General features: G+C 40.0%; 2 protein-coding genes and 1 long non-coding RNA gene across 8 annotated transcripts in view; 1 reads left to right on the top strand and 2 right to left on the bottom strand.

Annotated features, from left to right (window-relative positions):
* Nucleotides 1-242: 242 nt before the first annotated feature.
* Nucleotides 243-17,292, bottom strand: IWS1 (interacts with SUPT6H, CTD assembly factor 1). Of its 5 annotated transcripts, none has more exons than XM_035334371.1 (15): nucleotides 17,119-17,292; nucleotides 16,543-16,658; nucleotides 10,215-10,559; nucleotides 9,887-10,175; nucleotides 9,207-9,399; nucleotides 8,908-8,965; nucleotides 8,455-8,555; nucleotides 7,542-7,692; nucleotides 5,972-6,054; nucleotides 5,561-5,690; nucleotides 4,459-4,576; nucleotides 3,625-3,736; nucleotides 3,385-3,441; nucleotides 3,089-3,200; nucleotides 243-653 (listed from the first exon to the last, which is right to left on the bottom strand). In XM_035334371.1, the coding sequence occupies exons 1-15, from the start codon at nucleotides 17,150-17,152 to the stop codon at nucleotides 522-524; spliced, it is 2,031 nt and encodes a 676-aa protein (XP_035190262.1). In that variant the 5' UTR covers nucleotides 17,153-17,292; the 3' UTR covers nucleotides 243-521. The 5 variants fall into 5 exon arrangements, with proteins under 5 accessions (XP_035190262.1, XP_035190260.1, XP_035190264.1 ...); XM_035334373.1 differs by lacking the exon at nucleotides 17,119-17,292 and adding exons at nucleotides 14,363-14,417; nucleotides 14,506-14,562 and having other exon boundaries at nucleotides 522-653; nucleotides 9,887-10,559; XM_035334370.1 differs by adding an exon at nucleotides 2,320-2,478 and having other exon boundaries at nucleotides 586-653; nucleotides 9,887-10,559.
* A 2,292-nt stretch (nucleotides 17,293-19,584) lies between these two features.
* LOC118171346 overlaps nucleotides 19,585-27,154 on the bottom strand; it is a 42,606-nt gene continuing 35,036 nt past the window's right edge. Inside the window, exons 8-9 of the long non-coding RNA XR_004753165.1 lie at nucleotides 22,152-22,249; nucleotides 19,585-19,748 (exon numbers count right to left, since the gene is read on the bottom strand). This is a non-coding gene — a long non-coding RNA (uncharacterized LOC118171346). The remainder of the gene's footprint in view (nucleotides 19,749-22,151; nucleotides 22,250-27,154) is intronic.
* The window catches only part of MYO7B (myosin VIIB), a 50,606-nt gene continuing 46,711 nt past the window's right edge, over nucleotides 23,260-27,154 (top strand). For both annotated transcript variants that reach the window (XM_035334360.1, XM_035334361.1), the window contains exon 1: nucleotides 23,260-23,395. The gene's annotated coding sequence lies outside the window, so the exon portion shown is untranslated. The remainder of the gene's footprint in view (nucleotides 23,396-27,154) is intronic.

Below are 27,154 nucleotides of genomic sequence, written 5' to 3'. Positions count from 1 at the left end.
AAATCCTTCAAGCAGACGATCAGTATTTCTGTTATCAGTTCCAATATGCATCTCTCAAAAGACAGATACACTGACTTATATTAAAAATCACTGAACAAATAAATGCAAAATGGTAAACACAAAAATCATGATTATCAGCCTTTCCACATGTCAAGTACACTTTTTTGGGGGGAAATTTCAGATATCTACTGTCTTCTCAGGACTACAGGTGTACACTGTCTTGAGCAATTAATAGACAGCCCCCCCAAAAAAAAACAGAAGATGTTTTATTGTCTAAAGTATTGCAATACAACAAATAAGTGATCTGTACAAAGGACACAATAGAGCAAGTTTAAATACAATCAGGAGAAAGAAGTCCCCAAATTCACAGTCCTCGGACATTATCTTATACCAGAACCTGAACCAACAATTTAAAGATTCACTAAAAAAAAAAAAACAAGTTGTTAAAAAATTTAAAGGTCTCACAAGAGTCTATGGGTGTATTGTCTTACAGCAGAGATCATGGGGTATTCTGTGAAGGGTCACAATGGCATCTTATTGCCCTCAATGCTGATTTTCACTGCATGGGCCGATCTGCTTTTTTTCCTGATATCTGTGAATTTCCGCATCTGTTTGTCCAGTCGACTCACCCCTTTCTTAGAGGTACCCTGGAACTTAAAAAATAAAACTAATAATTACCACTGAAAACAAACAAACAAACACACACAGACGTCCCAAAGGTTCAAGAAAGCGATGCATGCAAGGCTCGACCTGCAAGAAGGATCTAATGAGGTCACTGGTGTGGGGGCCAGGAGGTATGAGGGGGGGTGCGCACATTGTCCCCTCAGCCCCCCTCCCAGCAGATAAATAATCCCCCCAATATAGGCATCACATATACAGAAGTGGTCACACCCAGACATCACAGGGGAAAGCTTTCCCATTATGAGGATTAATAACCATGTTAGTTGTTCACACACTGGCTGAATATACAGTTTGGAATAGTTTCATATCTGTATCAGCTGGAGTTTAAGGACAGAAACATACTTCACTACACACAAGCTTCCTGTGGGTGGAAGATTTTAGATATGGCTACACAGTAACTGAAGTGGGTTGAGTTGACATATCAATTCCAAACTGCAATTTATTTTACAAGTCACTGATTAGTACTTAAAAAGCAAGAGATTATTGGAAAAAAAAAGAGGTAAGGTTGGAAGCAAAAGAAATGCCTGAGAAAAGCTGACCATACACATTGTTAGAAAGTTGCTGCATTTCATCTCTGTATTTTAACTGCTGCTGAGAAACTGAGATGGTGAGTAACTAAGATGACACAGCAGGCTCTATTACACAAATACAGTAATTCTGTAGAGAAACACCATGCAAGAGCAACAAGGACCTTCTGATCCCTTTACTTTCTATAAAGCAATTTCCCTTAACTAGGCAACAGAAACAATGACGGCAACTTTACACCTTTTAAGTCTGGGAAAAAATGATATCCACAATATGCTACTTAATACATGACAAAACCATCTAAGAAGAGCTGAACCTCTCATTCACATCTCTGAGGTGGGGTTCCTGACCCTCATTTAAAATGAACTTTATTCATAAAACTATCCACTGAAGTTCTATCTAGGATTTCACTGTTTTTTAAAAGTTTGTTTGTTTGTTTTTCAGAAATAAATACGAAGCTAGCCTTCTGTCACTGTTATTTTGTGACACCTCTGCTCACAGAACTGAAACAAGACAAGATATTGCCCAAACGGTTCTCATGCTGATGTACGTCAATGACTGATCTCCCTCCAGTACCCATTCACAGCAGGGAATTCTGCCCTGTTCTCATCCTGCTGTCAACCACCCCCTAACTCTCACATCAGTCAATGACCTTGGGAAAGTAGGCATGAAAAGTACCTTGTTTTGTACCAGTAAAACAGGCACAGGTGTTAGTACACAGTGCCACAAAGTCCCACATTAAGAGCTAAGAATTCCTGTGTCAGGTCAGGCAAACCTAGAGACCCTAAATGAGAACGGGTTTCACAATGCTTTGTCTTGCTCATCTTGGTGTTGAGCACCCAAAACTACAGGTGCAAAGCTATTTCTGAGCACAGGTATTTTCACTTAATACCTCTCATTTGGACACCCTGAAGCCACAGAGGCAGTATCATAGCAGATATGTGCTACAATGTACTTTTTCCCTGCACAAGTTACAATTTAGGTCTTGGTACAGACTTTAGAGAATACAAGGAGAGTTTTCCAATAAGTTAGGGTGTACACACTCCTTTCCTGTATGTGCAAACTGCCAACAGCTGAAGCACATGCACTGGTCACACCTCCCTTGAGGGATACCTCTCAAACTTGGGGAAGGCAGTGTCATGGCTACAGGGGCATCCTGTTGCCTTCAATGCTGAACTTGATGGCCCGATGCACTTTGCTGAGTCGTTTCTGTTCAGCAAACCGTCTCTTGTGTTTTTCCAAGCGACTAATACCTCTCTTAATAGTTCCAGGCTAAAAATAATATCTCAATTAATGCAAAGGAAAGTTAACAGCAGAAAAATCACAATAATTATTACTTTTTCCATTTACATGTGTTCTACCACGTACTCCAACCTTCAGAGTAAAACTATACAAGGTAGGTAGAAGAATCAAATAAAAGAAGGCAAAGGCCTCTGCTGAAGCTTGCTAAATCTTTGAAGTTTTCACAAATTGGAAAATCATCTTAAAAAACAACATGATACAAAAAAAAAAAAGGAAGAAAGATAAAAATATTGGTGACATACTAATTAAACTGCTGCTTTATTTTAAAATGTTCTAAAATTAAGAGGCCTATAATCAGATTCTTACCCCTAGAGAAAAGCTCTGGAACAGATAGCATGAAAATCTCTTTCTAGTAAGAGAATCAATGATACCTGACTGGAAGAAATTGATGGGCTTAACACAGCCCATTTGATAGCAGAACTTGTTGTCTACTCAAATTAGAAGAGGCACATAAAAAGAACCGCTGTATTGTACAGTAACCACAGCAATAAGGCAACAGATTCCCAGGCTTTTTTCTGAGACAGCTGAGGTACAGAGTCACTAAAAGAGGCTACACTATTCCCTGCACTGCAGCACTTACCCTGGAGGACTCCATCTCCACATTCCACTTTGGCCTGACCACATAGTCCTTGTTGGAAGGCATTGGCACCCTCGCACGGGCACAGAAACCAGGGTCTCCAGGTCTAAGAGCCCTGCAGAAGAGAAATGTTGCTTTTAGACACAGAAATCTCACACAGAAAGAGCACTACAGATAGTGTTCTACCTCTGGAAACAGGGCATAACCATTGACTTTAAAAAACTCAAACTGCACATTTTTAGCACTATTAAAATACTTTTTTTCTAGTCAAACGAATAATATTAAAAAATCCAACCTACTTTTCCTCTCCTGTTAATACTTTCTCCAGATCCCTGCGGGGAGTCTGACCACCGGAGCTGCAAGAAAAGTAAGATTTTACAGGCATCCACACACAGAGAAAGATAGCAACTTTAAAAGACAAGTGCGGTAAGAGAAGAAAGAGATCAGAAATCATTATTTCCTTTGTTACTTACACACAACTTTTCTTGTTGGACTCATAGAAAGAAAGACAATTTCATGTTTTTCTCTGGTATTCCTACCTGCTCAATCTTCTTCGCTGAGGCATCTGTTCCAAATCTCTCTGCTCCCTCTCTTCTCTTGTCATGCCTTTGTAGTTTGAGGTAAGGCCAAAGATGGGTCGAGACCATTCATCTAGTAAATACATAGGTTAATAAGCACTGAGCATATCAAGTTTATCTCTAAACCATTCTGATGACTACACACAGCTTTCAACGTTCACTTAAACTTCCCTTCAACCAAAGAGATGATTTTTGAACTCTTAATATTTCAGGGAAATCCAACCTTGTGGACAGTAACAAACAGATTTCATCCATAAAGTCTCTTGCTATTGCTTGCTTTTTTGGAATCCCTCTTAGCTCTAGAAATATTTAAGTGTCAGAAACTCCTGCATGCCACAGTAAGTGTTATTTTAGAAATATGAAAAATACTTCCTGAAGAACAATTTTGTAATTAGTTTGCAGTCATTCAGGATGGAATACACTACACATGACTACAGCTGTTTAAGAAGTAAATTTTTAGATGGTCATTTAAGACCTCTCCTCCATGGAATAAATGGAGCACCCTCCTCCTTTGGTAACAGGTAAATGAGGTCTGGACAACTAGCCAAGAGACAATTTGGGCAACATAAAAGCTATTACCTAATTTTAGAGCAGAACAGGAAAAAAACTGCATGCAGACATTAATGTAACACTGTTCAATAAGAGCTCTGCAAACAAAGCTATCACAGATTAATGAGATTCCTATATTGCACAGTTCGTTCTAGTACAGACAACAACAACATGCAACAGGAAGACTGATGCGGAAATTAAATTACCAGTGAAATCTAATTGAAGGAAGACAAAAGGTTTACATACTGATTAGCTTCCCTGCCATATCTTTGTTAGGTCTCGACTCTTTGGGGTGTTTGTAAAGGTACATCACAGCTCTTCCAATGCCACTGTGCTTCAGGGTCTCTTGGCTCACGCTGGGCAGCTACAGGACAAAGGAAAGTTGGAAAAAAAAAAAAAAAGGGCAAGAAATGATGTCTGAACATTAATGGTGTCATTGAACTTTCCAAAAACCAAAACCTACCTTCATGATAATCTTGGAAAAAAAATGTTTTTGTACTTTTCCACTAGGAATCAGTTAAAGGTTCAAGTATCAAACACCCAAACAAAAAAATTACTTGAACATTCTTGTTTCTTATACATAAATTGAGCTAAGTTTCATGAAGTATTTACTCCAAATGCTCATTTGTTTATATTACCCAAAAATAGAATTATTGCCTTCTAAGCATTCAATTTACAAGGATAAAAGTTTACAAGGCAAAAGCCACGTATTCAAGTATAACCTAAATCAGTCAGAATTTGTGCAAATTCTTATGCAACAACAAATTTCTAAAGCTTCAGTCAATAGAGCCAAGCAGTCATGCTGCAAGAGAAATTTAACTTTTGCTTTGCTATCAAGACTATGCCACACAAATTTTACAAAGGCAGCAAAGGCTACTTAAAGTGAACAATCACAATATATGAGCCACAGAGAACAAGGGAAAATAAGTCACTAAGCCATTTAGATTCATCAAGAATCTAGAAAAGCCATAGCATGTACCTCCCTGACAGAGGATAGGGAACTTCACACATATGGTTCACATGAGACAGAAACATCTCCTGGCCTACTGCCAGCAGAGCTATTTGCTTTATTGTGAACACAAGCAAAAATTTTGTAACAATTATGTGTCTGAAATTCCCTAGCCAAATTTTGCTCAGATAGATGGCATATCTACAACATAACGAATACTCATTAAAAGTGATATGAAGTTTAAACCAAACGTATGTAACTTGCAGTTTGCTTCCTCCTGCATTTCACTGCATGGATCATCAGTAGCATCATCAGTAGTTACCACCACACATTTCTGTAAAGCATGACCATAAAAACCTGAAGCTACCAATCAAATACAGTTAGAAGTCAGTTTCAAACCTCTTGCAGGATTTTCAGAAGCTCCTCTCTTATCTTCAGTGCTGGCAGACTTCGGTCTGGAAGAGGAGAAAGCCATTCTTTGATGGCAGACATTACACCACTATCGATGAAAGTTTCTTTGAGGTCTTGCCTAGAAAGTTGAATGAATAGATAAGCCACAAAGTCATATAGTAATACATCTAGATCTTAAGGTGTGAAGGTCCTTGAAACACAATAGTACATTTGAGTTTGTTAATTTAACAGGTAAAATTATGGATCGTTTTTCATTTTTTTGAGGTCACCCAGCTCCAGCATTTACCCGATATTAAGAAAACCGTTTCACTGCATACTCAATACAACTGTGTCACCCTATGAAATCTACCAAGTTCCCAATATTCCCAAAAATGATAATCATCTGGAAGAATGACTCACTTTTTAAGATGCATAACTACAGTTGGTAGCAAAGTTAATTTCTTTAGTGCGGGTTTCTTTTGTGTATTCAGCTGTCGATCCTCCTGTAGAGAGTTGAAGAATTGCAAGTCAATCAAAAGAAGAAATCAGCAACTCCCATCCACTGCAGTATTTACAGGAAAAATGTCAGTAGTAAGTTATTGGAGAATTCACCTTCAGCAGGACCACACTAACTTTATAACCTGGCTCTATCTTCCTACAGTTCCAAAGTACATTTTATACAGTAGTTTCTCTTAAAAAAAAAAACAAAAAAAACATCCGCACCTTAATCAACATTCTCCTGGAAAGAATGACTTCTGTTTCTACTTCACGATTTACATTTATTGCAACAAACTGGAATATAAACTGGAATTCTGCAGGGTCCTCCATGCTAGTTATGTGTAGCTATCCTAGAAACGCTCATAGCAAATCTCACCCAAACTACAACAAATAACTAACCAAAACAGTAACAAGTGAAAATACATGCATTCACTTCACCCAAGAACATAACTATAAAACCTGGTGGTTTAGAGGGATGCATGGTGGAATTAACATTAAAGCAAGCGTGCATGAAGTGCTAGAACAAAAGCCATCTCAGTTTCAAAATGGTGTGATTATCAACCAAGTCCGTTATGTCACTATCTATTCAAAATGTGGGATTAAATTTCAGAGACCCACTACAATCAACAGATTTGACTCCTGCTGTGTTTCTACCTTACCAGGTGCTTAAGTCACTGAAGGCTCTTTCTACACAATGCTTTTTTAATTGTGAGAGAGGAGATTATTTTAATGCCCTTCTGCTCCAGAATAGCTTTATAGGCACACGCTAAACAACTAAAGATACCACAGCACTGGAGCTCAGCTCTTCCTCTCTCAGCATTCCAAACTTCATTGCTTCATTTAAAACATTTGACCACCATCTTGTTGATGACCAAGAAAGCCACAGTTGTCTCCCAGATCACCATCTTACTCTGCCCTTCTTCCCCAAACACATTAAGAAAGATTCCTCTTTCTAAATTGCCCCCCAATTGCTTTTAATGAGTTTCACCATGCTGTTAAATTGACTGCTACTCCAACAATAGTGCAGCAATAACAAAAGGCAAGACCCTGGTAATTAAACACAACTCCTTGAAAGAGGCAGTCTGCCAAGGCATCATTCTATTGTTCTACAATCATCTACCACATTATTGTCATTCAAGCCCTTCAAAAAAGGTTTCTTCTCAGGAACAAACAATTAAGTACTGCATATACTACTAATTGCAGAGTGAAATCAAACCATAGTCCCTATCTCAGTATTTGATATATGTACATTTTACATAAGGTATTCATCCTTTTTTATAGGGCAGTTGATCTTAGCTGATCAGTTTACCAAGTTAACTAAATATCATCTTTAAAACAAATCAGTAATTCAGACTAGCAAAATGACATTAAACAGTTGTTTAGACACTGGAAGCTTTCAGTAGCGTACAGATTACTACTTCTGAGTACCAGATACCTCTATTTTACTGATTGCACAGGGGAAATTGGTGTCTTTGGAACCTAGAAAACTCACCTCTGCAGCTTCATTCATCTTCACAATCATAGCACTGACCACATCATCTGCATCACTAATAAAAGTTCCCCCATCACGGTTTCGTCTACGCTTGCCACTCATACTCTTCTTTCGTTGCAGCATCATGTCAAAATCTGACATGAAGTCCATACTGAAATGCAAGAAGAAAGTTTGCTGATGGTCAGAAGATGGTTGATCTCACCATCTTCGTAGAAAGTATTTTGTATTTTTCTAACAACCTTTCCAAAAGTCTCCAAGAACTCTACAAGCATTATGTCTCAACACCTCCATAAGATAATTAGATCTCCTCAGTATGCTAACTGGGAAACTAGCAAAGGGCTTCAGCAGCTCTGAGATGCCCTCAGAAGTCTGTAAAAGACCTTACTGAAACACCTAAGGAGATGCACACATCCAGGGTTAAAAACGTGCTAAAGCTGTCACTGAAACTGACAAAGATTTAGTTTTCCTGTACCTGCAATACATTCCTCTAACTCTACTGGATCAGACAGATCCAGGAAGGAAAGAGGAGAGAAGCTGGAGTCAAGCCTTGCCACTCCTTAGCCCCTACACCAGCAGAGAAAAAAAAATGTGGCTCCAGTGCTCCTTCGCATGGCCCAACACTAGGAGCAGGGTTAGACATTTGTTTGATTAGATGTTCATTTCATTCAGGTTTTGATATGACCTACAAAATGTTCCTCTCTGGAGCACGAGCAGCAGCATAGGCAATCTGCTATGGATTGCCAAGCAACTGAACTGTAAAAGCAGAGAAAGTCATGGTTTATAAAAACATGCTTTCTGTAGACACACAACCCCTTATTTGCCTTTCATTAAGTCCAGCCAGGTTTTAGATGAACCTTTTTGCTCAAATATTGCATTTGCTATTAACAAAGTAGTACGTAACATATCGACTTACTGCTTCCCTCGTTTGATGTTATCATCAGAGTCTGACTCATCTGCTGTCTCCTTCATCTCTGCATCGCCCTTCTCTTCTTCCAAGTCTTCCTGGTTAAAGCCCTGATGGTAAAGGCAGTGCAAGTCAGCGTAGGAATTAAGACCAAGCATCTACGCAGGTGCCTGACTCTTACACTCTAAATGCTTCCTCTAAATCCTCTTCAGATTTACTTGAAAGAGGAACAAAGGATTCCTAATTTCACCTATGACTGTCACATCAATGGCTCTCCCAGTAGTAGAGTTGTGAAGGTTATTTAACTCAGTCTACCTCAATGAGTCCAGCAGCTAATAATATTCCATCCCAAAACAGTACATCCTTGAACACAAATGCAAACCCCAACAGGCATTCTGGGAATAGCTTCCCAGGAAGATTTGATCTGGAAACCGAATAAGAAACATCCCCAATAGCACTTACAGTAAATTCCTCTTCTTCCTCATCACCAGATTCTCCAAATATATCTGCAATCAGGTTCCTGTGAAGGTAATAGTAACACTTATCTATTTATACTGCAGCAGTGAGAACTGCATTTTCTGATAAATTTCTAATACGACCAAGTGGAGATCCACCTTCTGTTCTGCCCCATTGCCCTTCCTCTTCGCACTACCAGTAAAAGCAGACATTCATTTTCTGGTTGGTTTTCCCCCATTTCCCCATCAGTGATCAGCATCACTACCTGCAGCCCTGAAGGAATTCCTGTTCCCAGAAGCACTTACTCTTGTTCATTTCCAGATTCACTGTCACTGCCAAACAGATCTTTCTCTTCTTTTTTCTTCCCAGCATTCTCTTTTCTTTCTTCCTCTTCTTCACTATCTGATACCATATTTTTCTTCCTTTTACCAGATTTCTCTGAAGCAGCATCACTATCTGATTCTTCAACATCAGAGAGGATTCGTACTTTTTTTGCAGCTGCCAACAGAAAGAAGCATTACTGCCTGCCCAAACACAATTGCCATTTTAAAAAATCATGTCCATTCTAAAATCTGTTTTATTCCGTCAGTAACTAACTACATACAGTACACCATCCATACGAACTTGTAATTTCAGAACTTACTCTCACCCCTAGTATATCTTAGAAAATATAGAGAAAAAACAGCGAAGTGAAGAAGTACAATGGAAATACTCAACATGAAAACAGATGCCAGTGTAAAGCAATGTTACTGCAGAATATATATAATTTCTACTTGTGTTAAACCTACCTATTACTCCAAAAAATTAGATACATATTCACATAGTTAGAACAATACCTTCTCCAAAAGCAGTTGTACTTTAAAAGCAAAACCACTTTGTGGTTTCATATTTATCTTAGATGCTTTCTTCACATCAAAATAAGGAATTAACTATAACGCTACTACTTGTCACATCACATTTTTATTTTCATACTAAAGTTGCTTACGTGCTTTCTCAGTATCATCCTCACTGTCAGAAAGGATAGCTGTTTTCCTCTTGACAGTCTTCTCCTCTTTCTCATCTTCATCACTGTCTGAGATTTTTCGTCTCTTCGGACCTTCCTCTTCGCTGTCAGAGCCCCGAAATCCTTCCCTCGCATGTTCGTTATCTGAATGATGAGAATCATTTTGCACCTCCTCCTTCCTGTCCTCCCCATCACTGTCATCAGACTCTATTTCTTGTTTGTGTCTGGAAGCAGACTCGCTCTCCGAGTCGCTGGCCGGCTGCTTGCGGACCTCCTCGCTCTCCGAGTCACTGGCCGGCTGCTTGCGGACCTCCTCGCTCTCCGAGTCGCTGGCCGGCTGCTTCTGGGCTTCCTCATTTTCAAAATCACTACTGTGATCCCTGTGAGGTTCTCCATTTTCAGAGTCACTCGCTTGATGATTTAAGGCATCTTCATTTTCAGAGTCACTTAAATGCTGATTTGGACGGTCCTCAGCATCAGAGTCACTGTCTTTCCCTCCATGATCTGCTTCATTGTCTGAATCACTTACGTTGTGATTTGGAGGCTCCTCATTATCTGAGTCACTGTCTTTTTGCCTCGGTACATCTTCATTTTCAGAGTCTGTCATATGAGGCTCTCCTGTTTGTCCATCCTCTTCTCCATCACTGTGTTCATTCTGAAAAAATAAAAGTAATTTTAGGCAAGTAAGCAAAAATCTGTATTAATAAAAGATTTTAAAAAAGGAAACAAAAAGCGTTTTGAGTTTTTGCTTGTCCTTCCTCCCATATGATTGCCCAAGGTACTGCAGTACTGAAGACTGAAATACTTTTATATATATATATATAAAATATATACAGAAATTAGACTATTTGAGTCAAAGGACTCGCTATCATATACTACAGATCAAGAAAAATATTGAGAGATCAACAGAACACTGTCCATCCTGCTACTCAATCCTATTTTAGAAACAGAATCAGAAAAAAAAAAACATCTCATGTGAAGAGGCCCAAGAAGGGTCCAGTCCTTGAAGTGTAAATACTTAATTAATTCATTTTTAAAAAGTCAGGCCTTCAAAATGGTTTAGTCCAAATCCCTCAAAATAAGGCAAGTAAACAGCCTCCCACACTGGTCATTTCTGAAGATCTCAAATAGACATTTTCATACAAAATACATTTTACTGAAACTGCATGCATTACTTTCAGAGTGAAGCTCAAGAGAGCTTGCACCCTCTCCTTACTTAACAATACACCAAGACTAAAGGCCTATAACAAAGAGGAATAAAGTTTTAGTCAGCGCCTTAAGAGTATTGTTAAGAAGCTTTGTGTTTCAGTGGGTAAAAACATAAGAACAGGTTCAATGGTTCTCTCCCTTAAGCTCACAGCTCCCATGCCTACATGGATACCCGAGATAACCTGTGTGTATAAACACACCAACCTTCTGAAAACTAATGAAACACCATCCTTTGTGTCTTCTACACAGTAGCAACAGAGCCAAACATTCAATTTACGGAAAAATCTTCAACAAGTCACCTGTCTCAACCCTTACTGACAACAGAATGCAGTTTTATCTTTCCTAGAAGATCTAAGTTCCACTTGGAAAAAAAAAAATGCATTTGCCTAAGAAAACAAAATTGGACTCTCTTGAACTCTCATGCCTTAATTCAGCATGCCTACAGCAGTCACTGTCACAACAATCCTGTTTTCAACTGAAAAGAACACTGAGAAGAACCTCTTCTCTAAATACTTCTCAGAGAAGCTTTTTTCAGGGATGATTCCGTCTTCTCAGCTGTGGACTCCTTTCACTAGCACCTTTGCAAACCGAGTGTTTATTGGCCTAGGAGATACTTTAAGACCTACATGTCCTAGAGCTTCCAAGTCTCTTTTGCTAGAAATCTCTTCTCCTTGAAAGAACAGACTTTCTTTTTATTTTCTATGGGCTTTCCACCCCCACGTTCAGAGCCACACACAACAATGCAGGTATATCTATCCTACAGGTATGACAAGCAATATTATTCTTTATTACATATGAATAAGAAGGAATTTTAAAATAAATAATAGCTTTTAGGAATTACTCCTTCCAGAATTATATTAACTGATAAATAGACTAGATACTTTTAAAACACACTTCAAATACCACTTCACTGCTTCCATGTTACCTAACGCTAGCTATAAAACAGCAGCTGTGATAACTCGAGTACTTTTCTGTCTCCTGCTTGTACATGACCCTACAGTGATGTCAGCCTTTTGAACCATGCTAGTGGCACCATTCGGTATTTCTCATTTCTCCTTACAGAGAGAAAACAAAGTCTAGTTAGAAATCTGAAATTGCAATTTTAAAGAATTAAATAGGAAGAAGTTACAGAATTGAGGGTGCACAACTGAGGAACACCACACACCCAAACTGCTCCCTGTTTCTCATAGGATTTTATTTTGTGCTCTTCATCAAAATATTAATGACTGCCATCTCCCACACAGTATTTCCCAAACAACAAACTAAGGGCATGCATTTGTGACGTATTTTCTCTCACAGTATTAGCGAAAAAGAAAAAAAAAAGCTACAGCTGCAAAGGGAAGAGGAAATGCAGATTTTACAACAATGTTACAGATAGGATCACTGAAAGGTGAAGAAACACAGAGGTCTACACTTAAGTTGATGTTTATTAAAATACAAGTTCTTCAATCCTTATGTCTGTGTTATTTAATGTTTGGTGGTTTTATCTGATTTTTCCTGATTTCAGATGGCTGATGCTGAGTAGGTACTGATTACTACGTTAGCAGCAATAAAGGATTTTGTAAAACAAAACCAAAGAAATCAATAGAAATATTTCTGTTTAAACTATTAGGTTTACTATCTACCAAACTAGAAAGACTTCAGTAAAAAAGTAAACAGAATTAAAAAATCAACTTGAATCTATAACGATTCTTAGCCACTCAACATTTCTAAGGTTGAAAGCATAGCTGCAGGTTACGTATGCACCTATTCAGAATATATATATATTGCTAAACTACCAAGAACTTCCTATGCAAAATACTTGGTAAGAAATCATTCCAATTAAATAGCAATATTACTAAAACACTTTACAACATACTGAACCTCTAATCTGTTATGCAAACTGACAGTAACTCTTCAGAAGGAAGCTAATTGTGGTGCAAAGCTCACTCCATGATCATATGGTGCTTTGCACCACAGAATCATGATGGTAATTACAGCTTCTCAACTCCACTCCGATACCATCACCTACAGTAGAACCGCTTAAGAGAGAACTCAGGAAAAAGCAGGTAACAGAGATGTCTCTGCACAGGTTGGACAGACAGATACCATCAACTCTAGTGCTGAACCTGTAAAGCACAACCCGAGCTAACCCAAAAGCACACAGTTGGACAAGCCAAGACAGCCAGTCCTGCAGTGGGATGGCATGTACTACCTCAGAGTCAGCACTACAACAACGCAACTGAGCAGCTTCTAAAGCGGAGCGGAGACACACCTGACTCGCTCAGAACCTAGGCAGAACAAACAGGCCCTGTCCACAGCCATTTGTTGGTGCAAGGTCTTCTGAATAAATTAATGCATCTGTGAATGTTTTGGAATGTATTTCACGTAAGAACTAAGTGCAACTTCACAATGAGATGACTAAACTCTGCAGGACAGTCTGCCTGCGTCTCCCCCCTACCTCCCCTCCCCCCTTTTCTTTTAAACTAATTTGTCTCTAAAAAGGTGTGTTCAAAGAAATCAATTATGTAATTTTGGAGTTTTCTATTTTTATTTTTGCAATTAATTAAAAGGTTAGACAACCTCAAAAACAAGTAGGTCTCAGGTAATTGCTGCCACATTTTTCTCTAATTCCTTTGCTTTCTTTTCTTCCTCCTCTTTATCTATAAACTTCTTAATTGAGATGTCCTTAATTTTTTTTTTTAACTGAAAGAATTCTATAACATGAGGCTTTAGTACAGTATAAAGTAAGGAATACATAAAAATCAAATTTACAGTGTTATCCTTCCATATAAAAGCTTCAGTCAGCAATTAGTTTATTGGATCAACATGCAGCCACTTTTAAGATGTACTGTTGTGACAGTTTAGTAAGTTCAACAGAATTGACCCATCCACTACAATGTTATGAATGACATTTGTTAAACTAAGGTATACATAACCTTAACGGGCAGATCAGGAAGCTTCTGTTTTCAGAAACGTAAGATATTTGTGTGTTTCTTAACAGTCAGTCAAACCATAACTTAAATCAAGAAGACAGCAGCAACGTGGTTACAGTGTAAGATCTAAGCCATTAAAGATTTCCATATGAGCCTGACTTGTACAAACACTGTAAATGTGATTTAATATTCATTACTGTACTAAAACTGTGTTATCTAATTCTATTTGTCTGAAACAGAATCAGTAAGGACATCAAGGAGAACATTTATAGATAAAGTGGGACTGGGGGAAGGAAAGCCAGAAAAGAATTGTGGAAAAGAAAAACCCACATACCTGAGACCTACATAAGTAATTCCTCAGGATTCCCCTTTTCTTTAAAGTTAAGAACCTGAAAAAAAAGTTGGAAAGTTTAAAACTTCAGTTCTTTACATTTGTGTTCTAAATTAGAGATCAAATAGTAATTAAATAGACTTAACTGAATGGGCTGTCTCAAAGATATTACTACTTTTGAGTGTCATTCCTCCCACATATTCCTAAAGATGAAGGAAATAAGAGGAAGAGAAAACTTAAGATAAATGATAAGTTACTGAAAGTTACTCTCCTTTCACAGACAGCAGCTCCACATTATCAGTTGAGTTGCACTTTGAATTTGATGTAGGGAATACATCGATTTACTAGGAATGAAAAAGTTCATAACAAAAGAAAATACTTAAAACTTTGTGTCTGATAGTGAACGTGAACCTTCAAGCCTTAGCACTTGATTCATTTTGGTTAAAATCTTAAAAATATTTTTTTTTCTGTGTTTTTTAAATGTACTTTCTGTATTATTTTATCTACAGAGGAAGATTCAAGAGCCATTGCCAAACAAAGCCCTTACAATAGTGGAGGTACATGAAGAGGATCTCTAAGCAGTGATAGCAGGTCCTGGTATTTTTGATTATTTAAATTGGAAAAAGTCATGCCAAAGATGTAAATAATAGTTTACTCTGTTCTTTAGGCCAGATTCCCAGTTAGATGACCACAGTAAGCAAAATTTAAAATGTACAGGAATACAAAAGAGTAAGAACAACTGACCAAGTTTTCAAACACCAAAGAAAAAGCTTAACGTAACTGTAGCAGCAACATGACTCTCCATGCTCTCATCAGAATTTCCTTCCACTAAAACAGAAGCACTTAATCCTTACCAAGGACAGTTATTTCTGTCACACACAAAACCATACATTTTCCCCCACTGAAATCCTGATTATCAGGACAGCAAATGCTGCCTGACAACAACTTAATTTCTTCCACTGTAAATAAGTATCAACAGCTTAAAAAAAAATGTTTTACACTCAAATTCAGAGCTTCCATTTTATACTCTTTAAAAACATATTCATTTACTTTCTAACTCTGATGAAACTATGAATTCGGTAAATAAAAAAGGATTGCAAGCTATACCACAACAGAGCTGCGGAAAGGGATGGTTAGACCAGATGATCTTGGAAGTATTTTTCAACCTTTATGATTCTATGTTAGATTGCACGACACATTTTAAGCAAATTTTGAAGTAGATAACCACTGAAAACCCATTCAGAATCAATCCTGATCTTTATACAACATGCAACAGAATTCACGAAACAGAGTATAATGTCTTTGATTTCAATTTTGAAGAGTATCACAAAGCTTTCCATAACAGAACTTTGCTGACAGAGGACAGGGTTTCAAAGACAAAATTACTACCTCCTAGAAGGCCCTACAAAGACCTGATATAATCTTATCTCAAGACAAAAAATCCTTAAAATTACCGTTAACCCCAGAATTGTCCTAGACACAGAACCTTCATTTTTATCAGAATCTGTTTCCAACTACACTAATTGAACCACAAGTTAAGTGTCTCCCCTCCAAACACAACCCCAAATCAAACACCACCAGCCTTTTCATTGGGTAGGATTCTCAAAGCAAAAAGCTCTTCAGAGGATGGACAAATACCATTTAGCAACCTGGTTTTCCACAGAGACCTACTCCTTTGTGAATGACAAAGTAAAAAACGTAGGACAAAATAGTCTTCAGCGGTAACTCTCAGATCCAAAAAGAAAGATTAAAGATGAAAAAGCATTTATCCTTTGGTAATGAAGCATATGCTCCATACGGCATGGAGCCGTATGGAGGTTTTACATTACCTTGCAGAATTTAAAGCAAAGTTCCGAATTCCTCAAAATTCGTTGCTTATAGTTTCAAGCCACAAGAAATTATCTTTTTGCAATCAAGTATGGCAATATTACACTTTTTTTTTTTTTTTTAAGTACAAAACAGGGAATGCTATTACAACAATTTAGGACTGAAATAAAAAGGTACTACCCTACTTCTTGGTCAGGAGATTATGTGACACAACCCTTTTAGGAAGTTTTGCCAGACAGGACACTTAAGAACAACTCAATAAATGTAAAAATCTCAGTTAAAAGAGCAATATGTCTTTAAATTGAATATCAGTTTATGAGAGAGCAATCCTTATCTAGACAAAGCTCCCACGGTACCTCTGAATGGTGCCCTACTCTTCCATTCTCAGATCCAGAATGCTGCTCATTTCCTTCATCTTCAACATCAGATCCTGAATCTCTCTCGTCTTGCACTGGAGTAGCTCCACCATCATCTACTCCAAATGGAAAAAAATAAATTAATTAAAAAGTGAAACTTGGTGACGTCTCCCAGCGCTGAGAAGCGCCCTGACAGCCGCGACAGACGACCAGAAAGGCAGCTAACTCCCAGCAACGCGGCAGACCGGCGGTGAGTCCCTGGAAAGGTCGGCCGGGAGCAGAACCAAGCGCCCCGCGGAGCCCCAGAACGGGAGGAGCCCGCAGAGCCCTGACAGCACGGCCGCAACGGCTCCGCACGCCCTCGGGGTCCCGAGAACTCCCCGTGGGTCGGCCCCGGCCCCAACCCCCCAGCCCCAGCCCCGCCCCGTCCCAGGCCGGTGGGGCCCGACCGCGGCCGCTGACAGGCGCCGAGCGGAGACGGCCCGAGGCAAGGCGCGGGGCAGAGCAGGGCCTGGGTGCTCCCCGCGGCCGCTGAGGGCCCGCCGTGCCCGCCCTCCCAGGGCCCGGCGCCGCTACCTGACTGCTCCCCGCCGTAGTACTCGCTCTCCATGGCAGGCTCCCGCCTCGGCCCTCGGGGCTGGCGGCGGGGCGCGGCCCCCGGGGCGCCGCTCACCGACCTGCGCCTCCGCCGCCCGGCTTGCCCGGCCCAAGATGGCGGCTCCCCTCCGAACGGCCGGTGGCCAGTACTGCGCGTGCGCCAGCGGCGCCCGCCCCCTTCGCCTGGCGCCCCGGCAGGGCCGCTCTCGCGAGACTTGGGGGGGGGGGGGGGCGAGGGGGTCGCGGCGTGCTTCCGCCCCGTGTTAGCAGCGGGTACAGGGCGGTGAAGTTAGCTCAGGATTTCTTATTTCTAGTTTCTCATTTCTTTTTTCTTTTTCTTGTTCTAGAAACTAGTTTTAGTTAAGTACTGAGGAAACTGAAGAAGGCTATGAGAAAAAAAAGAGTCTTGAGCCCTTGTATCAACGTGGAAACGAGTATGGAAATGTAAAATGCTTGTTATTTTAATAAAGGTGATTCCTTGTATGGGCAGTGGGGAACTTCCAAGAGACTTAAAACACAGAAAATATTAGGTGACTGTTAACACACAGTCCAGAACTAAACTAGTTACCCAACTTTTACCTTCATCTGGTCTAAAAGTTTCAGCTCTGGCCTTGAATAACAAAGATTTTACCATTTAAAAAATAGCAGAACCGATCTGCTCCCTACAGATCCAGTTAACAAGAATTAATTTGAATCTCTACAAGTAGGCAGAAGAGCAAAACCAGAGCTCAGAAGCAGGCACACGTGGGCTCAGGATGCCCTGATGGGCACTGGTGGCTGTTAAGGTATTGCAGACCAAAGAGGAGACCTGAGGCTGGCTCTGGAAATCAAGGCCTGGCTGTCTGTATGAATTTAGGTCTACCTGCCCTGTCTGAAGCTGCAGTTCAATCCAGTTCATGTGTGGGTGGTGCCTCCAGATTTAGCCTTCAGAGTCAACTGAAAGTTGGCCTTAAAGACGTCTTTTAATTGCTGACTTCCGGAGTAAACAGGTAGAAAGATCCACGTCTTTTTCAGGAATTGTTTTAGTAGCCTTTATCCTCTGAGCGGCTGCTTTATTCAATTATTTGGAACACCTACAATATGTCAATACAGGATTATATATATATAATACAACTTCTGTCATTGATGAGTCATTTTAAAATACAAAGCCTAGTATATCCATGTGATGCTTATCTGCCTCTTCTTGTTCTGTGACAAAACATCTTAATTTTCTCAGGGGGTACAGGCTCTTGTGTGACAAACAGAAAACAACATCTGTTGAAACAGTGTAATTTGGGGTATTTCTGATAAACATCAGTGATTTTTCTAATCCTACATGCTTCTCTCCTGTTCAGGGACATTAAAATTCAGCAAGCTGAGAACTCATCTGAAGTGAAAATGAGTCTTAATTTCTTCTGTGCTATGGACACTTCAGAATGGATGGCAGAAAGGTTAAGCCCTTATTAACACATACACCACAGCAGCAAACAGTTATAATGCACGAAGTTCATTCTACCATGTTAAATACGGTTAAACTCTCTGATTTGAGTCATTACTCAAAGTGTCAGAATCTTCTGTGTTTCATTTAGAAGGAGAAATTGGTAGCGGAAACATTGTCAAATGATTCGTTGATCAACCCTATATTCTTAGCAAAAAGGCTTTTTCTTTTTTTTTTTTTTTTTCCTGAAAAGCAGCATACATAAAACATAAAAAGAAGGTTTCTTTCTTCACAGCTCTTTTGCAGATAGCCTCCATGGTCTCTTAGCTCTCCTCAGAATTGTGTTCTTAATGGTATCATGTCCCTTTTTCCCTTCTTTTATGCGATGTACAGATTTTAGGTCTTTTTACGCTGTGTTTTCACTGGGATCTTCTCTGGAAGGAGCAGGCACATGTGCCAGTATATGATGGAAGGCTCTCATTGTTTCACTTATCTGACTTGTTAAACAAATTTAATGGCTTTTTACAACTGACTAAATAGAAAGAAGTAATGACAACTTTAATCTGACTTAACACAGTAAATAAAGGTCTCTGCAGACAAAGCAGGAAAGCAGGAAATAACAAGTTGGGAGTAGTCAGAGAATCATAGAATGGCCTGGGTTGAAAAGGATCTTAAAGATCATCTACTTTCAAACCCCTGCTCTGGGCAGGGTTGCCAACCACTAGAGCAGACTGCCCAGAGCTGCATCCAGCCTGGCCTTGAATGCCTCCAGGGATGGGGCATGTACAACCTCTCTGGGCAACCTGTTCCATTGCCTCACCACCCTCTGAGTGAAAAACTTTCTCCTAATATCTAACCTAAATCTCCCCTAGCTTAGTTTAAAACCATTCCCCCTTATCCTATCACTACTAACACATAAACTGGCATTCCCCCTCCTGTTTATATGCTCCATTCAAGTACTGGAAGGCCACAATGAGGTCTCCCAGGAACCTTCTCTTCTCCAAGCTAAACAAGCCCAGTTCCCTCAACCTTTCTTCATACCTTCCGGGCTGCAAGCATACACTGCTGGCTCATGTCCAGCTTCTCATCCAGCAGGACCCCCCAAATCCCTTTCCGCAGGGCTGCTCTCAAGTTCTTCTTCTCCCAGTCTATATAAATACCTGCCACAGAAATACCTGTCATTTTCTATGACCTATAATGTCATAGAAAATAATGAATAAGGGGAAACATAAATAGAAACAAACAAAAAAGAGATTGAATGAGTACCAAGGTACCTGGAAATTGTACCAAGGTGCCTATGAAACATGGAAGCCTACTGGGTTCTATAGCAGCATCAGATTATGATGGAAACCCTCCTTGGAAATTATTAATTAATTATTTATGAATATGCCATGTTCTGCAGTGATGTCAAGCCATTGTCTCAAATTCCATCTGTAATGAGGCTGAGATGAGAAAATAAAGAATTTATGCATTTTCTGAAAGTGAAAAGAGGCATAGACTTTCTCCCTAAAACTAATGAATTCCCCACGTCTCTGAAAGGAAACCACCTAACCCTAAGCCTACGGTTATGACATCCCACACTCACCATGCAGGGCAGGGTGTGACTGTGTCTTAAGCACCCTTATCTCAGCCGTGGTGAATAGTCATACGTCAGTTCTGACAGCCATTCCACAGGTAACATCTGTGTGTGTGCACTAGCATGCAGGCGTGTGTGCGCGTCTTTGTCCCTCATGAGCCAGAATGTGGCACTTGCTGGCCTGTAATATACTCTTGTAATACCCTCTTGGCTGCATCCCAAGAGGAAGGATGGAGTGGCACTCAGACCATAATGGGATTGCACAGTGGGGGAGAATGACCTGCCTTCTAGCAAGCAGAGTACGCAGCACCCACTTGGCGTGTGTGGAGGTGTGTAATGACACAGATCCCAGAGCCCTACCAGTCTGCCTCTCTGTACACCATCATGAACTGTCTGGAATGAAATAAGCCTTTCCCTGAGGGACAGACTGCTCAAGACAATCAAGGGATGCACTTGAAAAATCATTTTCTGGTATGTACTTCTTATTTAGCTTGCTTTGTCCCTTCAGTATGCCTTTCAGAGTTAACAGACATCAGTGACTTAAAGCTACAAATCTGCTTAGAGGGAGGCGGTTACTGTAGACAGGAGGGCTTCCGAATGAACTGTTTACGCTGGACATTGTTATATCCAATCCACCTCCCCTCAGAAACCTCATCAAAATAACTAGTTTAACATAAAATGATGCTTGGCATCTAGGGCTCGGTGATATGGAAATGACAAGGCCATTTTGATTTAGCTAGAGAGGAAATGTGAGAGGTAGTGCTATGTGCAAATTAAGCCCTTTGATCCTGACATCAATCTCTTAATTAGGAAGCTGTCAGAAAGAGGCAGTTCTGTTAACACATGTCTATTCAGATAGACCTATTGCTCTGCACAACAGTAGGATTAATTTCACCTGGGATTATCCAATTTTAATTTGTCACATTTCTCAGCGCATTATTCATCAGCATAAAATGTACTGCAAATTACTCCAGTGCCTCTGTTACCCCTAATTACAACTACTAATGTGTCTATGCCTCGCAGAGTCCCTTACCAAACTGTCTTCAGCAGTAAACAGAGTTGCTCACTCCTGGCAAACTGTTATCTTTCCATATTCACACAGCTCAGTGACCCTGACCTGAGCTCCCCCCTATTCAGTCACAGGCACTTCTTTTGAATAAGCCAGTAGCAAGCTGCCTGCTCATCTCTCACTAGGTACATGTTGTGTACTACAAAAAAAAGAAGGCTGCTTCTGCTTGGTATATCAAGTCTCTGCTCCTTTAGCTTATGTTTTCTGCCTTTTCAGTATGTCTAGACTTAACTGTGGAGATCCACCTCCCTTCCAATATGTATTTCAGCCATATGATGAGTTATGCTTTACTTCAGACTACTTTGAGTTCCCTGTGTTTCCATCTCATACTGTTTACATGTTGTGCTAGTACAGAAATACTGTAGTTCTCTCAGAAATAGCACTGCTACTGTCTTTCAGTCACAAATGTTAAAAATGTACTGTTCTAGAATGTGATTCTCTGCCCAAAAACATGCTGCATTTCAAATTTCAGCAGGTATGTTTCATTTGCTGAAGAAACATGTATGGCACCTTTTCCTGCAGTCTAACTGCACAAAAAGCTTTTGTTTTAGACATCTACCTTGGCAGTATAAAGGTATGTACTTTGAATTATTTGCTGATTTTTGACCTGCATCTAAAAAAATCAGTACTTCTTGAGAAGATGTTGTTAATCACATATGGCTTATAGATGTCTAAAAACTGTTGTATCAGAAATAAAAGTCTGTTAAAGAACTAGCTTGAGGCAAAATCCTCAAGTGAGAATGACTCACACAGAAGCTTAAAAAATACCCTCTGCTTTGTGGTTTCCTGACTGTCTAAAAGCCTCTGAGCCCTGAAGGGCACATGCTCTGTTTCTGCTGTAAAACATAAACAAAACACTCACGTAAGAAGGCCAACGTTAAAACACAAAGATGTAACACGTATAAGCACAATTTACTCCCACATACTTACTCCTATGCTTGAATGCTTACCTCTGATTTTGCTATGGAACTACAGCTGGAACTCCAGGAATCTCAGACACGGAGGCTTTTTGTTATCTTTCCCATCACACATTGCAGCTAAACTGAACCTAGGAAACAAGAAAATAAGCATTCAGTCAGTAGGAATACTAGGACATGTTCACAATTGTTGCACATTTTCATTTGCATATTTAATAAGAGTCATACAGAATAATGCATAGCGAGGCAAACCGCCCACTGTGTACAATGTCCCGAAGGAAGATAATAGTTAGGTTAGGGTGTCTAGAAAGAACTCATCCCCACTGCCTGGGCTTGCAGTTCAAGGATGAAATGTGCCTGACTCCTGGCTACTTGCTCTAGCTGGAGAAACCCTGTACCTGCCTCACTCCAGGTATACTACCTTTCTGTTTTCCCAGACATCACATCTTGTGCTGGAATTTAACAGCATATGCAAGAAGAGCATGGGATTGTTAAGAGTGCATTTGGAGCAACCAGAAAGTGGGAAACTCCTAGCCATCCCATCCCAATGTGGAAAGAGAGAAGTGGAGTCAACTTTCAGGGAGTTAACTTGCACCTACATGCTGGAACACAGGGACAAAGTGTTTGTTAAGAGATAGTGATAACAAAACCAGGACGTTTTAAACAGACTACAAATCCCTGTCCCTTTAGATGTGTGTGTGACCATCAGTATTTCAGTTAAGTGCCCCGAGTTCTTTTTGTCTTGAGCTCTAGGTACTGTGAAACACAATCCACCACAGTCCAAGTCCAACTCCAGCACTGACTGATGTGCATTTTCTGAGCTGCACAACAGCAAAAGGAGAGATGAGAGACATGGACCCAATTTCCACTTATCTAACAGGGTCACTCAAAGAGAACCTCAGGGAAGTGGTGGTTGAGCAGCACAAGACCAGATGTTAAAGTTTCCTACTGGGAGTGCTTTCCAGATATTCTGAAAGGATTCAGGCACAGAGTAGAGACTGAAGTTTAAGGTTCAGCTAGGCAAGAATTAGCCTTGCTGCTTACTGGAACACCTGACTTGCAAATGACATATATGCTGTACTGGGAGCAAAGTCCTGTAATAAATAACCGTGCCTCAGTTATTTCCGCCTTTGCGCAGCAGAAAACTGCCACTTGGTGAGGGATCCTTTAATGGCACCAATGCCAGTCTCACCTTCCCTTTCCTTCTTACTCCTACGCTTATGAAAAACAGGGAACTAAGCTGCAGAAACCATACAGTGGAGATTTCTTCTGGAAAGGTAATTTCCCATCCTGCGGGCTGCAAGTTGGTTTATTGCTGCATTACTTCAGAAAGGAGAGAGCCAGGTGTTGTGGGAAAGCTGCCATTCAAGCAGGAGAGGGGTTGGTCAATCATGATTTATCTGGGAATAAGCATTTCAAGTGCTGAATCTGTGTATCCTGGGATTATTTGGGATCTCTTCTCTATATGTCCATTCTTGGCCACTGTTATATACCGGGTCTGTAGGTAGCTACGCCTTTGATCTGACCCAGCAGGGCTGTTTGCTTGTAGCACTCCCTCTTTGTTCTGGGTAGACATTTCTGCCTTGTTGCAGTATTCTGTTTTCTGGCTCAAGTTAGAAAGTACCTATCAATTGTGAGTCACTGTGGCTGACCGTGGCTCATCTTTGTCTTGTTTGCCAAGTACTGTGATTCTGTACCACCCGGCTTCACTCATAGTAACAGGTCACCCCATCGGGAAGCTAGTATGCAAATCCAGTTCCCACATCATGAATAAGGACATGAGGATGTGGTCGTAAGAATAATTGGTCTTGAAAGAAGGAAAGTCCTTCCTGAGAGAGTGTAATAAAGGACGGGGGGGAAAAAATGGCAGCCAGAAAGAACGTTGCAGTGCTAAGTTTTCATAGGTGTGAAACAGAATTCAGAATCATCTTAGTTACAGATGAGCTCTGGAGGCAGTTCTAGTCTCGCAGGGAATTCTTAATATAGTCACGAGATGTTGTACTGTGAACAGCAGCTGCCATTTCTCCATGTGTCACATTTTGCTGTGGGACATTCTACTTCCCTTCCCATTATTGGGCCACATGTGAAAATTGCATTTAAAATTTCTGCTTTAAAATGTGCGTTAGCGTTGGACTTCTACTGCAATAGTCTGTCATCTCTTGATGACATCTCTTGATATTTTTTACCTTGATGTCACAAATACATTTTGGAATTTTGATAACTGGTTATTTTTAACATATTTTGTAATGATTTTAAAGTGGTATATTGTTCTGGGCTTGCTCAGAATCTTGTTAGATCCATGCTTCCGTATAACCCTTTATAGCCATGGATAGGGCACAAAGATCATCATGTAGCTTGCCAAAGAACTTCCTAGTTTCCATTTTGCTACCATAACAACCTTCCTTATGTTTAGGACATTGATGTAACCCACACAGTGACAGTATCTTGCATATAGAGATATAATTGCTCCTTCCAGTTAGTCTGAAGAAAAGGTGGTTTACGCACCCATCAATCCTAACTAAGGCTGTGATTTACGGAAGCTACTTACACCTTCCCAAATAACAGAGGTAAAAAAGTGGGCAGTTACAGGAAAGCACATGATAAAATGAGCCCGAATTCTCTCACTACAGACTTTTCTACCAACACTGAATACAAAAGTTTATTAAAACATGAGGGAGAAAACAACGTTGTCCCCAAACTATAGCTTAAGGTTTCTTTAATGCTGATTTTCATTTTTCAAGTGCATGAATTTCTAAAATCAAATAATTACTTTAAACACCTTTCTAGTAATTTAGTTGCAAATTTCTAAATCTCAGAAACTTCTATAGCTGCAGCATAAAATGATGATAAATCATTAAATGATTGAAAGTATTAAATCAGAAAAATAATGAAATCTGGGTACCTCTCAAAAATATGTGTACAAAATATTACCTAGAATTGTAAATAGTTATCAAAAAAATTAACCATAACATTTTAAAGCCTGTACACATGATAAAGTGAAAAAAATCTCAAGGGTTTCAGTGAAATTATTTACAAATTATCCCATCAATCACTTCCATTAATGGCACTGCAAACTGGGACTTTGATGATTATCTGTGTAGCAAATGTAAAAAATAGAACATTCAACTTAGTTAATCTTTGGTTTTCTTGTTTTGCACAAACTTTCCAGAGAACCTGTCCAAAATCCTAGCTTAATTTAGGGCCAGAACAAAATAACTTCTCAAAAGTCAATGAGAAAATAAGAAACTTGAATTTGAGTATAAAGACAAAACTGGGGCAGGTGTTTCTCTTCTTCATGGGGGGTGTTCCAGGAGATCACGGGCTTAGCTAGAAAAAGTGCCAAAGATCATTTTTTTGTCCTGTAGTGTCCACTTGTCTTCTTGTAAAATGGTTTACAAGAGGTTTGCCATCAAACAGGAATGTACAGAAGGGATGCAGATGATTCAATATGTCCTTGTTGAGCATCATCCAAGCAGGAAGTTGAAAAACCTGCTTGAGATAAATGCTAAGAAAACATCATTAATAATAGATCATAAAAGCGTAGAAACAGAATTAAATTTTGGTCCAAGGTTAGCATTTTGCGGAACATTTTGTGTATTGCAAGTATTTTATTCTTATTATGAACTTTGAGTTGAACCTTCTCATTGGGTGTACTGGAACAACGGGTAAGGCGAGAGATCCTTTAGAAAAGTGGAGAATGGGTCACACAGCTGTGAGAAGTTTGTGAATATGAGGCTGTGGAGGCCTGGACTCAAACCAGCTACTTAATCACAAATTATTCATCAGCCTTACATTCAGGAATGGCTTTTGCTTAGTAGGAAGAGATAACAGGGAAAAAAATATAAATAAAACCCTTATCTTTTGATGGGGAGATTGACCTAACTTGCTTTGCAATGAGCTGGAGCCAAGAGCAGCAAGCAGAGGAAGAAAGAATAAATGAAATCAAATCATTGTTAGTTATATGCTCCAGACCTGTGGCTGTACAGTGGCTGTACCTGCCTTTTCTCAGATGCACAGGTTGCCAGCTGCAGGGACTGCACTCTTGGACTCACTGTTTAGCACAGGATCAGCAGACATGAACTCACCCAGGTTACGTTTAATAGAGCCATGTGTGAATGCTTCATTTGTGTGCTCTGCTACAGAAGTGTGCTTCCTCGTCTCTGATACTCTGGAGAATGAGGGAATTTGCCTTCCTCAAGTTACTGCAGAGTTTTCAGCATTGATTGGAGTTTTATTCAGTACTACCTGCACAGTGGAAGCTTGAAAGCCAGCTCACCGTTACCAACTGCTAAAATAATATGGCCAACATCATGTTTTAATTCATTCAGTGTTCTTTATCTGGACTGTAAGTCTGCACGAGTGATGAGAGATTACTCAGAGTTTTAAATGTGGTCTGCTTTCTAGGGCTTAGTCTCAGCCGAAGCCTTTCACACTCTGCAAACATTAAAAGTGAACTTTGTGAAGAGCCTTTGCCTGTGATCTCCCCCACACAATAAAAGGCATCTAGAAGCCTTCCTGCTGTACCAAGAGTGGTAGCAAGAAAATCACAGTCCTGAAATCTCCTAAATTCCACCTGTAGTAGTCTATGGGAGAGGAAGCACCTTCTGAAGATTTTGGTTCCTTGGTTGAACTAAGGATCACAGCCTAAACAGTATCACCCCTTAATCAAAGCAGTGGTGTGGATTTCTGTCCACCAATCTTTTCTCTTTCATGTTCCTGATTGTAAGCTCCTAATTTTATTGTGGTTCCCTCTGGTTCCTTATCTTGCTGCTCATGCCTTCCTTGCAATCACTCCCATTCCAACCAAGGAAAGTTACCTCTAGGTATCATTTTCTAAATGGTGGAAGGTTCAAGCTGTGAGGGTCTGAAGGAACAGAGCAGGCTAGGAGAGTGTGAATTAAATGTGTCCCTGGAATAACTGCTCATAGGAACTGAACAATGATTAATGCATCAGGCAAAGGTAACTCTGCTGTGCAGTGAGTTGCATTGCATTGTGGGGTCCTTTTATTTGTGACCTGAACTTGAAGTTCAGGCAA

The sequence above is a fragment of the Oxyura jamaicensis genome, chromosome 9, assembly GCF_011077185.1.
Source record: "Oxyura jamaicensis isolate SHBP4307 breed ruddy duck chromosome 9, BPBGC_Ojam_1.0, whole genome shotgun sequence".
Lineage (NCBI taxonomy): Eukaryota > Metazoa > Chordata > Aves > Anseriformes > Anatidae > Oxyura > Oxyura jamaicensis.
Note: the sequence above shows the minus strand (reverse complement) of the source record. Positions and strands in the feature narration are given on the sequence as shown.

What these genes read in the sequence shown, in the direction of transcription:
- IWS1 (XM_035334369.1), bottom strand. Translation starts at nt 17,152, where the DNA reads ATGGAGAGCGAGTACTACGGCGGGGAGCAGTCAG. An exon ending in GAGTAGGGCACCATTCAGAG is followed by an intron (nt 10,560 to 16,542) that starts GTACCGTGGGAG and finishes TTATTTTTTCAG; the next exon opens with AATGAACACAGTGATGGAGA. An exon ending in GTAGTTATGCATCTTAAAAA is followed by an intron (nt 5,691 to 5,971) that starts GTGAGTCATTCT and finishes TCAACTTTCTAG; the next exon opens with GCAAGACCTCAAAGAAACTT.